Source organism: Scatophagus argus, chromosome 23 (assembly GCF_020382885.2).
Source record: "Scatophagus argus isolate fScaArg1 chromosome 23, fScaArg1.pri, whole genome shotgun sequence".
Lineage (NCBI taxonomy): Eukaryota > Metazoa > Chordata > Actinopteri > Scatophagidae > Scatophagus > Scatophagus argus.
The window spans coordinates 2,573,376-2,587,210 of NC_058515.1; the positions used below are offsets into that span (position 1 = coordinate 2,573,376).

The 13,835-nt window shown below is 38.7% G+C and overlaps 1 protein-coding gene across 3 annotated transcripts in view; it reads right to left on the reverse strand.

Annotated features, from left to right (window-relative positions):
• sorcs2 (sortilin-related VPS10 domain containing receptor 2) overlaps window positions 1–13,835 on the reverse strand; it is a 277,555-nt gene that overhangs the window by 37,142 nt on the left and 226,578 nt on the right. For all 3 annotated transcript variants that reach the window (XM_046381208.1, XM_046381206.1, XM_046381207.1), the window contains exons 7-9: window positions 13,804–13,835; window positions 5,374–5,438; window positions 1,994–2,112 (exon numbers count right to left, since the gene is read on the reverse strand). The exon at window positions 13,804–13,835 is cut by the window's right edge and continues 66 nt beyond it. In XM_046381208.1, the coding sequence (XP_046237164.1) occupies window positions 1,994–2,112; window positions 5,374–5,438; window positions 13,804–13,835 (216 nt within the window). The remainder of the gene's footprint in view (window positions 1–1,993; window positions 2,113–5,373; window positions 5,439–13,803) is intronic.

Below are 13,835 nucleotides of genomic sequence, written 5' to 3' on the forward strand. Positions count from 1 at the left end.
AATTTTTTCTGCATGTTAAGCTTATTTTGTGTGTTTTTAAAAGAAAACTAACTTTGTCTACCAATTTAGGTATGATAAAAATATGAAATCAAAAATTCGGACTTTCCCATATGCTGCATGTCTTAAAGCTTCCAATAGCAAATTCTGTGTTCGCCTGACAGAAAAACAATATCATAAAAATAGTCGTTAATCATTAACGGGTTAAAGATTTTCTCGCAAGAGGAAGTGTGCAGCTAATGAGGATTTCATTCCTCACATAAACATATAGATGCATTTATACACATTCATAACCATGACCAGACACATCCACAAGATATTCTATCCTGCTATAAGGGATTTTGCCTTACTCTACAAGCTCATGTATATTCTGCCCTTATCGCATGCAAATGGTATTCAGCTCTCAGCCTCAACAGAGCATACAGCACTGTACTGCATGGCAAGTAAATTATAGACAAGGCAAGATTAATTCTGCACAGTGTCCTCAATAGCAATTCTTTTCCATCTCAGGTTGACAGCACAGTATGTTATCCGAGCAACAAAGTTTAACAGCAAAAAGGACTGCAGCCTTGCTTGTGTGTCTAAACACCACCACAGCTAAATAGATAGACTGACAAATACAACATATTCAGAAAAATGCTGAATGCTAATAAATAACAAGGGAGAAGCGCCTTTCAGAGAGGCAAACACTATAGTATTAATATGATAATGGCCGTATTCCTTTCGAGACATTAGTGTAATTCAAAAAAATCTGAGAACTGTTGAGAAGATTGGGCACTGCTTTTGTCTGCTAGACCCTGTATGTCACAATGAGATCAGATGTGGGGAAAAATACACTCAGCTGCTTTAAATGCATGGTTTGAAGCTTCTGCCACTGGGGGTCTCTCAGTAAAAACAAAACAAAAGGTGTAAGAAGCATGGGATTATGGGAGTTGTCCTCCTTATTAACAACAACCACTGCAGATGATGGTGGTGCTCGTGACAAACCCAAAGAGAATTATCACCAGAATGTGACGTCTGTGGGGCTTTAAAAAATCTTTCAGCTCAGTGTTTTGGGTATTTTGCCCAGAGATTTACTGTTTTGGTTCTGTCCCAGTCAACTTATCAACCAAAACTGAAATTATGAAATGGTGCGCCATAGACCTAAATCAATCACTAATTGTACTGTACTGTCAAGATGCAAAATAGTAGTAGAATCCAAAGCTCCATTAAGTGACCAAATTAAACATTATGGTTACACGCAGTTGTTTTCAATGTAAAGCTTGTGGTGGAGACCAAAACAGAGCTAAAAACTGCTACTGTCATCTGTTTGCTAACATGTTAAGGTCATACTCCCCAGACAGAAGTTTTCCAATTTCCAGTAATAAAGCTTCTTTTGTCAGACCCTGGTAAATGTATCAATACATCTTTCAAACAACTTGGCCTATTTTATATATAGTGTATGCATGTACATGTATCTGTGTATGAGAAACTGTTGCTTTGTCCTTTCCAATAAGGCCAAACAGAAAAGCCTCAAATGAAAAGGCAAAAAATTCCTTTTATATCACTTAGCAAGACATTAATGGGAAATGTTTTCCTAATTTTGTGAAACATGAGCATTACCTGTGTTACAAATTTGAGGTGCCATCTTAATTTGACATGTTATGCATCTTATTTTAATGTTATCTCCATCCATCCATCCATTTTCTATACTGCTTATCCTTCAGAGTTGCAGGATGTTACCTATGGTAGCATTAGTCTTATATCTTAAACCTGTTTCACAAATACAAAGCTTAATATGACCAGCTTACTTTTGCATAGTACAGCAATTGGGATCTGTATATACTGTATCTACAGTGTACCTGTTTTGTGTCATTTACATTTACATGAAGTAAAGCCATAATTTACAACTTTTCTGGACCTGTTGGCATACCTTAGCAGCTGCTGCATCAACACACATATCTCTTCATTCAATAAAAGAAATCACTTAATGAAAAAAAAAAACTTTTCATCTTACCTTGACAAATATGTAGTCATCCTGAACCAGCAACGAGTTGTGGTCGATCTTGCCGAGAAACTGAGCTGTCACCATTTTGTCTGAGCAGTTCTGGATGAGACAGGTAACATACAAGTAACCTGCAGTGACAGACAGGAGCAGAAAAAAATGTATACTGTTGGTAAAATATATATATCTATATATATATATAAAAGTTGTTTAAAAAACAGACCCTGAGCTGTAGATGACCTCACACGGCCATGTGAGACAATGAGAGAGAAAGGAAGTTAGTCTTAGTCTTAAAGTCTTAGCCTTTTGCTGTGTCTTTCTCCAGAATTGCTTATCAATGTGTCTGCAAATACTGCATAGTATATCTTCAACGTATTTTCAATTATATATACACATATAAATGTGTCTATAGACCAACAGACAAAAACAGAAAAGCAGAAGAGGTGGGACATGGAAGAAAAAATATGGGAGAAAACCAAGCAAGCAGAAAAATTAGGACATCATTTTCCAGAGTCTCTAAGATATGACAGATTCCCAGTAGACATACAGTGGATCTAGCATCCAAATGACCAGGAGGGATTATCCTCAGAGAGACACACACAGAGAGGTTAGCGCCTATTGTGGAGCTTACTCAGTACTGAATTTCAAACAGCAGCTGTATCAGTAACACTGGCTGCTGCTGAAACTCAGCCGTATTTCTCCTCTCAGAGGTAACGAGTTGGCGGTAAAGAAAATGCTTATGCACAGAAACACGCACACAAGTCTGCCCCTGTACACTTGCACACTTGTAAGGTTGTTCAGAGTTGCTTTGGCAGACATGTACTTTACAAACACACTCACTTGTATGGCTGCACTTATTTTGACCTTCAGCTGATGTCATACATTCGGATCATACATTTAAGTTATTGTAACTACATGCAGATGTGGCTGTGGTCTAAACATTGTCATCCAACACAGAACTGAAAGCCACAGAGGCATTTAGCTTCTTCTGGGCACGAATGAGCTCAGCAACTTTCATGGAAATCTAATCATTAGATTATAAGATATCATATTTAAAGTCCACATTTCTTCCCACAGACAGGTGGTGCTGGGAAAGTCTGACTGTGTGAAAGTGGGAAACTTTGGTCTGGTTATGGACCAACTGAGGGAGGCTCAAATCTGAGAAGCAAAGGAAAGAGCAAGAGGAATATCACTTGATTTATCGCAAATAAAAAAAAAAAGCACCCAACACCCACGACAACTATGAAATAAGGAGGATAAAGTATGAATTGCTGTAATCTAACTGCTAAAAATATACTTTAGTACTATATACTAATACTTTGTATATAAATATTGATATTATAAGGTATTATCGAGTGGCCTATTAATAAAATGCTCTGAGTGAAATGTTCCAATATTGATGACTATGTCATGGATTTTTATATTATTTATTTAGGATTTTATTGTGAAATGTAGAAACACTGATGGACACTGACTACGGAGCCTCGTGTTTTTATTTGATGATATTCATAATTATAGGTGCAACTTCTAACCTTTGGCTACAGTATTTCTGAACATCTACATTTTTTGTTCTCTTCTTTTGCCCAGCCATTCCATGAACCGCGTTTGAAAGCTCGACTTCCTTAAACTTCTTTCACACTTGTCTTAGTACAGCTGGATATAATCTCTCTCTCTCTCTGTCTCTGCTTTGTCTTTCTTCAAGAAGTGCCCAGTCTAACAAATATACTGGCTAATTTATTGAAAAGTCTGGATGTTTAATCAAAGCAGCATATGGTGAAGAACTCATGAAAAAAAAATCATTAGATTGGGTGTTCAAGTGTTCAATTGCAGCTTGTGGCGCATACACTTCTTCATGATACTTGCTGTTCTCACCAAGCACACACATATATTTACTGCACCTGTGCAGCTGTGACATTATGACAATTCTCATAACCTTCTCGTGACTTACAAATAAATAAGGATGTATGCACTGTATGGCGCCCTTAATTTGATTTTCTGTACAATTGGGAATATACTGGAGATGTGTACTGTGAGAGTTTGTTTACACATGTAAGTCCCTGTCTGTCTCTCAACACACCTAACATGCATGCCTGTGTGTATTGGCGCATGAACAAGGTGCACTCACGCTCTCCTGCACATCAGTGCCCACTAAATGACACACACACAAACACACTCCCTGCCAGCCTCCAAGCATACACTGCTCATCCATCAACGGACCACCTCCATTTCTCAGGAGTCCTGTCCTTCTCATCAACCCCCCCCCCCACCCCACACCCCCACCCCACACCACAGTATGGCCCAGGCGCAGTTCCTTGCCTCTGCAGAGACACCACTCCTCCATGCCACCATTTAACCTTGGTGATGTCACATGTGACAGAGGGGGCACAGATCGAACAGCTTGCTTTGACATGCCTGATTGCTCCAGCCACCCTCGACTATCTATCTATCCGGGCATGGAAGGAAGGAGAGGAACAGGGAGGAGAATGAGGACAAGGAGGAGAAGGAGGAGAAGGAGTACCGTGTGGTACTGCCTAGCGCCAGGAAGACCACTTGTGCCTGGGCAGCTGGCCCAGACAGACAGCCTCTCCTGTTCACCCTCCACAAACACAGGCAGCCTTGTTCAGGCTGACAGCTTTCACATTGCAGGCAGCATCTTTGTGTGTGTGTGTGTGTGTGTGTGTGTGTGTGTGTGTGTGTGTGTGTGTGTGTGTGGGTTAAAAGACTGCATGTCTCCTCAAGGGATTTTAGAGATGCTTGTATTTTCCTACAGGGGAGGTGTATGGGGAAATGTGGCACTGCAGATACAAAAAACATGTCCTTTACTTTGTCCTTCCTTCCTATTTGTCATTACTTTCTGACTTTATCTGCTCAGGTTTATTAGGCTGAGGGGATTATGTGTTGCGAGACCCACAGTCCTTCAGCTCATCCTTGAGCCTAGGTGGACATTTGTGCCAAATTTGAAGAATTTCCTTCAGTTCCTGATATATATTACCTGTTGCCGGTGCAGAGGCATAAAAGTAATCAACGGGGGGACCTTTAATTGATAGGTCAGAGGCAAAGCGAAATTAAGTTGTTTTCTTGCAAAAAAAAGTTAGTGCTTGAAACACAGTGACAAAGTGACTACTTAAATAAAATGCACTACGATTATTATTACTTTTGCTCTCTTGCTTTGCCTGGCTGGTTTGTAATTGGTCAATGATAGGAATTTATGGGACAAAATTAACCAAAGTTGGACTCTGGGAGAAAGTTCCATACATTTACTTTGCTCTACATCTACTCTGTGAGCAAATCCACAAATCATGGCAATGCTATTAATACATTTCTGTCTGAAATGTATTAGTGTCATAAATAAATATATCAATGACAAATGAACAGATGGAACATGACTGTACCTCCACTTGTATCTTGCATTTCCATGTGCACCATATCAGGGTCCACATCTACACCAGACACTGACCTGGAATACAAAAGAGAATAACATTAATTATTTTTACATGAATCATTTCATTTTCCAACCAGGGACTGGACATTTAATCAGAAATAAGTCTTTACATTTTATACAAGATACATACATACAGTCAAAAATACAAAATTAATGCTGAATATCAATTTTAATTTTTCAGTCCAATATTCCTAGGGAATTTATTCTCATCAGATAAATATGCGTCTCAGAATTTATGTCCACTTACAAAGTTCAGCGCCCAAGCAGTAGGTAGTTTGCCTTTTATGTTGCAGAGCAAAGAAAGAAAAAAAATAAAAGGATGGCCGAGGTCATGGATAAAAACGTAGTGACGTTCAAGTGGGAGACTGGAATGTCCCATTACAGAGTGAACCATAATCTTTTCCAAACCTAATTTTAACCATTTTCTTACCAACCTAAACCTAACATATTCTTAACTACAGATCGTCACGAGCACTGTTTTTCCTTTACTTTCACTTTATGTAGTTACCAAAAGCAGCATTTGTACATTTGTCAATGAAAATTTGGGGCTTTGCAGAATCATCCAGTGTTAAAGTTCTTACAGTTCCAAATTTAGTCTTACTTAAGTGAAAGGCTCTGTTCCAGTGGACTGGTTTAATTTCAAATTAAAAGTGGTATGAGAGTGTGGACAGGTATTTCCATTCACATGATCAGTGCAGCGATTTAACTGATACATAAAATATTTAAAACTGAATGTTAGTCAAACGCATCATCACATACAAGTATACACACTGCACATATCTTTCGATCCCCTTTGATTACACAGCTACTTTAATAAATATGCACAGCTCAGCTCTTCCTGGAAAGCATGCTCAGATGTATTCAGTCTTGCCTAACATGTTCCTCGAAGCACACTGATTACGCTATGATGCACTCGCTCTGTGTGCCTTTCAGTGAGCAGTAAAGTAAGCAGTTCATCTGATTAGGACTGCTTAGTGCAGTCTGTGAAATTTCCTCAGCCTATAAAAAGAGTTTACGAGCAATTAGCAGGCCATGGAGGGAGGAAGGAAGGAGCAAAGACGGATCACAGGAAGTGCTACAGGAGCTGCTGCTCACGGATGATGGTCCAGGTCTCCCTTCAAGCAATCTTTATATACAGTGTCAGTCTGTTCAAGTCAAACTACCTTACGAGCTTCACAGATCATGATACGATTGAACTGATGTACTACTGATCTACTGAATTTTTTTTGCATTTTGCAGCTCTCATTGTTCTAGCAGCTGATCATGTAAAGTTGAATCTAGATGACTTTCGTGAGTGTTGTGAGTGTCTAGTTCCACTAGTATCTGCGAAAACCAACACGAAACAGATATTTCTTGCTATTGGCCAACGAAACCATTTTACTGGTTGCGTTCTTGAAAGATTTCAGATGTGGAGTCATCAGGGATGAAAAAGCACCTTTTATTGCAAAGCAATAAAAGCAGTAATACCACAAAGGATTAAACTGTAATAAATGTATAAGAAGGCTATATTATGGAACCTGGCAACTGTCTTTGTGTTTGTTCTCTAGGATAGAACAAGAAAATGTTTGGTATTTTTTCCTTGAACAATGAAACAATTCATGAATTAGCAAAATAGCTGCTTATTATTTTTTGATACTGAACCAATTAGTTAATGAACATATTAATAGTATACTGTTTACTTGTTAAATTCTTCATAAAACCAACAGAGAGTCAGCTTTTCTCAATCTTATAGTCTTCACTGGTACCTTTAAATGTAGCTGATCTACTTTATATTAGCATTTTAAAACTCTTATTCTCAGTGACAGAGAAAAACACCAAGGATCTGGCAATTCCCCAACAAAACCTTTCTTTACCATGTCAAAACATTTTAGTTGTAGACCCAAAGCACAAAATGGGGGTAATCAAGCATTCTTGGGAAATAAGCCCATTTTGTCAATGCTCAGTGCCAACACAAGGATAACAACAAAAGTCATAAATATCAAACTAGTGTGACAAAATGTGACTAATGCCCAATGCTATCAGTCAATGGTAATGAGGTTTAAAGCACAAAATATATTGTCATAGCTGAGACAAAGTGCAAAGTATTCAAGAAAAAGAAGTAGTCAAGAAAAGTACCAGTACTTCATAACTGTTCTATATGCATTACTTAGTTACTGGTCCAGTTAGACCTTCCTCACAAACTAAATGTGTGTGATTCCCTATTTTGATTACATAACTACAACTCTATGCTTCAAGGATATAGGGTTGGGTGGTTCCTAGAGTCGCCAAAAGTAGAATGCAAACCCTGAGCCTTTGGCTATCAATCTCCTTTCCTACGGAAACATTTTCTGGTTTTGGTTAGGGAGGCACACACCCTTCTCTATGTTCAAGAGTAGACTTAAAACTTTCCTGTTTGATAAAGCTTATAGTTAGGGCTGGCCTAGGCTGGCCCCTACTTATGCTGCTAAGGGTTAGACTGCTGGGGGGGGTGGGGTTTCCCATTATGCACTGAGCTTCTTTCTCCTCCTCTGATTTTCCTTCTGTACACATTCATGTCCCCTTAATGCATGTCACTAACTTGAATTCTTGAATTCTTCCCGGAGTCTTTGTGCTTTCTCGTCTCACAGGTTGACATGGACCGTGTTTGGATCTCCTGCTGTGGTCCTGCTTGACACTGACTGCTGTTATTACCACTTGTCATATTTCTGCATTATTATTACTCCTACTAATACTACTACTATTACTATCATTATTATTACTGTTAATATTGTTGTATTATTGTTCTAAAAGAAAGGTTTCCCTTGCCACTGTCGCCAAGTGCTTGCTCACAGGAAGTTTGTTGGGTCTCTCTCTTGCAAAAAAAAATTAAAGAGTTTGGTCCAGATCTGCTTGAGTTGGAAAGTGTCATGAGACAGCTTTTGTTGCGATTTGGCATTTTATAAATATATTGAACTGAATTGAATTTTGGTCAGAAATTAAAAAACAGACAAAGAGGGCTGAAATGGAAGGAGAGAAAATGAAATGAATGACAGAAAGATGGAGGCTGATGTCACAGCTGTGACTTTAGTTTTGTCATGCAAACTGTTCCCTTGTCCCCTTTTCTCATGAGATGCCAGCAGAGTAAACAAAGAATGAGGACAGCCGAGGTAAAACGCATTTAACAAAATGAGAAACCCATGCTTCTGAGCCACCATTTTAAAATGAAGACGATTAAGTATGATGTTTGCACATATTTACTTTTATTTCATTATGTGGAGCACTACAAAATGTTTAACATATAAATCTCTCTGCCTCAGCCACTTCAGCCTCTTAATATATTTACTCCTGAGTCCATGCCTGCATGTGGGACCACCTTGCAAATCAAAACAGTTGATAGACAAAAAGAGACAGAGAGAGAGAGAGAGAGAGAGAGAGAGAGAGAGAATTGATTTAGAAGAAAAGGAGGAAGTGCAACATGCTGCAAAAAACATCCTCTCTGGGGTGGAATTCTATTTCATCACAGCTCTGGTTTCAGTGCCATGCGATCATCCGCATGCCTTTCACAGTATTTCATTTTTATAGCTCATCTTCAAATGTTTGCTTTTGTCATCAGTTGTCATCCTGTGACATGCCAGTTCAGTTTCAAAAACTGCTTTTTCCTTTCATTCAGGATAACAAACTTTGTTGCCCAGGGTAACAAAAGCAATATTCACAAGACCACATTTTTGCCAGCAAAATAGTTTTAAGGTGATGCTTTTAATGTGATTTATGAGAGCTGACTGTTCCCCTGTTCTCTTGCTGCTTTTACGACTGTTAGGCCACAGGGCTAAAGTCAGCAACCAGTTAAGTCTCTACTCTGACCCCTCCCATTTACAGCACATGTATACACAGGCATGTCCACACATATGCACTTCTTTGCAGGAGGAGGATATGACAACCTTAGAGTATGTACAGGCCACAATATCCAGTTATGAAATGTAACATGTTCAAATATACCTCGAAGAGAATACTTTAACATTGTGGGGAAATATGCATATTTGATTTCTTTTCAAGAATAAGTTGAGATGTTTGATATCAACCTTATATCTGTGCATTAAATTTGAGTAAAATTAGTTTGACTCTATTTAACATAAGCCTCTTATCATCTAAATCGTATAATCTAATAATAATCTAACCTTTTGTTAGAGTTGTCTATGTACACATTCTGCAGAGAGGGAGCAGTAGCATTTAGTAGGAGTTGTTTCAGAAACGTGTAACATTACTCAAGACAAAGCAGCTGTGGCAATCTGTTTCACTGTCTTTGTAGCATGATTTTAAGTCAGATCAAGTTAACTGTTGGGATCTCATGCCACGTGCTGAGACTGAAACAATATAGAGGCCTGTATGTTGTCCCGGAAGCCCGAAGTTAAGGCTTTACAACCCTTTGTTTAAACAAGGGCCAAAATCTTGCTAGTCGTAATTAAGTGTGAAGTTTGGTTCAAATTCAACCTCTGGCCTCTCACTGAACGAGAGCGACCGGGGTCATATAGGTAACAAAAGCATCCCTACTGCGCACTTCCAAGCTTTTTTCCCATGTGTTGTTACAACAGTGAGAGCTGCTTGAGGTTTTCCTTTGGTGTCCCGGTCGCCAAAATGGAGCACCCAAAAAAGTTGATTATTTTATTCTCTTTGATTTTAAATTTTAGGCCACAATTCTTTAATTCACTGGTCGAGCGACAACACTGGCTGTTTTTCTCTTTCTTTTTGTTTACCTGGGTCTGAAGAGATAGCTGGGCCAAATCAGCTGATCTTGGAAGGACAAACAAATTTTGTCAAGACATACCAGGTTACGCCGTCTTCCCGATTGAGTCGACTGCACTGTTTTCCCACTGCCCTTTGAGGAAATCAGTGAACCACAAATGCCGAACGAGCGCAGCTTTAATCAAGGATCGCTGAGCATAAAAGAGCGGACTCCACACGCACTCTAATCACCAACCAACCACCCTTTGTTTATTGTAGGACTGCTATGTCCTTTTGATTAACATTTGATTTGCTTGTTGTTTTGTTTACACTCAGCAAGAGAGTTTCCTTGTTGAGCCTATTGTCCCCCAGCCATTAAAGTAATATTTTACCAGTTGAAGGACCGGTGTCACCTCTCTTTGCCTCTCTTGTTACTGTGTGGTTAAAAAAAAACATTTTATTGCTAGTAGGTGGTAATTAGGATCCTCCCTGATCTATCTGCTTCTTCTCTTTTTCTTCTTTTACTAACCCACCTACACACACCTTGATGCTGACAATTATTGGATCACATGGATCTCACACACACAAACATAGACACACACACACAACCCGTCCACTTTTGCTTCGCTGTAATATAGTTGCTTGTGTTTGTTGATTAGTTGTAGCAACCGATTTTTGTTAATTGGAAGAAGTGTTGATTGTACATTGATACTGTAAAAAAATTCTGTTATATTTTAACTGGTTGTCGTTTGTAGTTATTTGCATATTGGTGTGACAGTTGCTGGATTCTGACAGCAAGTGCTCGGATTCAACCCTTCACTCTGGCATTAATATCCCTCAGATAGTCACACTTTTCAGTGAACATCAGATTGATACTGTTTTTCCAGTTTAGTTATTGGTCTCTGGTAACAGGGTGGCACTCAGTAATTTACCTAACACTATTAATGATTATCTTTGATTATCATTAATACTCTGCTATGACCAAATCTGCTCCTACCTGTGCACAACACAGCTCTCTTCATTACAGGGGTCAAGATCTTGATGCAAATTTACATCCCAAATCTTATGTTTTCAAGTTTTATGTAACTTACATCTGGAGTAGGAAGCACTTTGGGCTGTATCTCACCCTCTCTTGCCCTCCCCCTTTGTCTTCTCATTTCTTTACAGCACAGAGTCTAGATGATTCGTCTGTTGGAGTCGCTGGTATACATCAGAAGTGTCTGAGTGTGTGAACCAGCTCATTTGCTATCAGTGGTAAGAGGAAACAACACAAAATGAGCTTGTTATACCTTTCTGACTTTCAGAAGATGAGAAAGAGTGTAGTCAATTGTGCATCATCATCAAGAAGAATGGAGGAAAAGGGAAAAAGGTTGAGGAGAAATCAGTGGATGGAGGAAGGGAAATAAACAGCAAGAGATACATGATACAAAGTAAGATGAAGGCATGGATGTGGAGGGGGACCACTGGAAGAGATAGCTGTGAAATATATCATGAGCTCTGAAGTGTCAAATAGCTCTATGTGCTTTTTTTTCTGCCACTGGAACCACTACACTATCAGGAGAAGTCCCAAAGGTTCTGCTGCATAAATGTTGGAGCTTAATTTTAGCAAAACTGGAGCTGAAGTTTTCTGCAATATGGTAAACATAAAAGTGATTTATTGGTATCTGGGATGTAACTGCTGTAGATACAATTTTATTGCTTGTGCAATATTATGTAAATTATAGCAAAGTGGGATCAGGATACAGTTAAAATATGAACCTGTTAGCTCTGCAGGAGATCAAGATTATAACTGACAAAGCTCAATCAAATATATGCATCGCTGGACTGGTGCCCCCGCTGTCACCATGTGCAAAAAAACACAGAAAATGTTCCCTCTACGATGCCCTTTCAGCGGAGAAAATGTGATGCAATGCCATATATTTTAAATGAATTGGCCTCCATCCTCTAAATGCTAAATGCTAAACAGTTAATAGTCCTCTGGGTATTTGTTACAGAGGTGTGGTGGTTATAACATCTGAATCACAACTGTAACTGTTTCAGCATAAATGCATCATGACGTTCTGCATGCTGCTGATCTATCACATACAGCTAGTGCCTTTATTTATTTATTTTTTTTAAAAGCCTGAGTCTGCCACTGACATATAATATATATGTATTTATTTCAAGAGAAAGAGAAACTCTCTCTCCAAATGTCTTTGACTCTATTTGTTATTGTTAGATTACTCTTTTAGGTCTAAATCACATTAAAGGTGATTTATACTGAAATTTAGTTCAGCGCTTTTGTAAATAGATTTATTTTGTTCTCTTTCTTGATACCACTATTCTGTCTGTGCATTCAGCATTTTTTTTTTCCAAAATACACCTACCAACAACAGTTATCTTATTCATTCACACAGTGTATCTTTATTCTTGAACCCATATATGGTTGGAAGTGTAAAAGAAGACAATGAGCAACGCCAGCAGCAACCTATCAAACTCTGTTTGGTACATTCCTGACCTGACATTGGCTTTGAATACATTGCAGTTATCTATAAATTAATAAGTGTGGTTCTTCCAGTATCTGTTTTTCCACAGTCAGTTCATACTGTATAAAAACTTCTTGTAGCCATCTGAAGACAGCAGGGCACATATGCAATTGGCCTCTGATTGGAGAGGTGCACGTTATTGCCCATTGTGTTTACTTTCATTAAATCACCTGCCAATGACACCAGAATGCTCCAGAAAATAATCACACCAACACATCTGACTGATTATGGTTAAAACTCTGATCTGAGGGTTTATATCAGATTACAGTAGTTCATCAAACCTGTGTGCCACAACCTTCGTTCTGACTTTCATGTTTTCTGTCTGCACTGCAACGTTTCCTCAGATTGGATGGTTTGGATGTTGTGTCATTTGCGCAGCACTAGAGATCATTGAACACACAAACTACTTGTGGTTATTCATCTGTATTGCTTAATTCCACTCTAATTACATCCTGCATCCTTAATATGACCTAATAATACTTAGCTACATGTTCGACTAACAGCTGTGTAAAATTCTCAACATAATGAAATTATTCATAGTCTAATATTTGATTGTGTGCTCATCCACTGGTCAGATAATATTTGAAACGAGCCACAACCTAACCTCCTGTGATAACTAACCAGGCAAACCTGAGCAGGACAACAAGACTCTTTGAAAATGCGGACAAAATGCGTCTGGCTGTTGTTCGCCAAGAAACAGTTCGCAGGGTTGATGCCTCCAGAGTCAGATATTGTCACTTCAACATTTATATATCTGTACAGGAAGATATATGGTTTTAATAATGAGCTTTAAAAATTTTGTGCAATGGACGAGTTAGCTGTTTCTTGGTTAGCCTTGACTTCAGGTTGATACTTAATATAAAGGACTGAGATTGAGAAAGCCTTTTGGATAATAGACTCACTGAATATGATGGGGCTTTACTACGCCATAGCAGTATTTCACTTCATTCACAAGAAGCCCTTGCACATTCTTTGTCATTGTTCATTTTTTTTATGTCTTATTCTTCCAGATAACAAGGTCTCTACGTTGTATCTGCAACAAGAATCCTCCTTGAAAGCCTTGATAGCAGTGGATGCTGCTATCTACTGCTTTGTACATGCCTATGCATCAATATAGGAGTCATTCTGAACTTTGAGTCCTTATCGCTCAAATAACAGGAAAATAAAGCTTAACTGACCAGAAAACTCTGTCCTTGGTTACCCGCTCCTG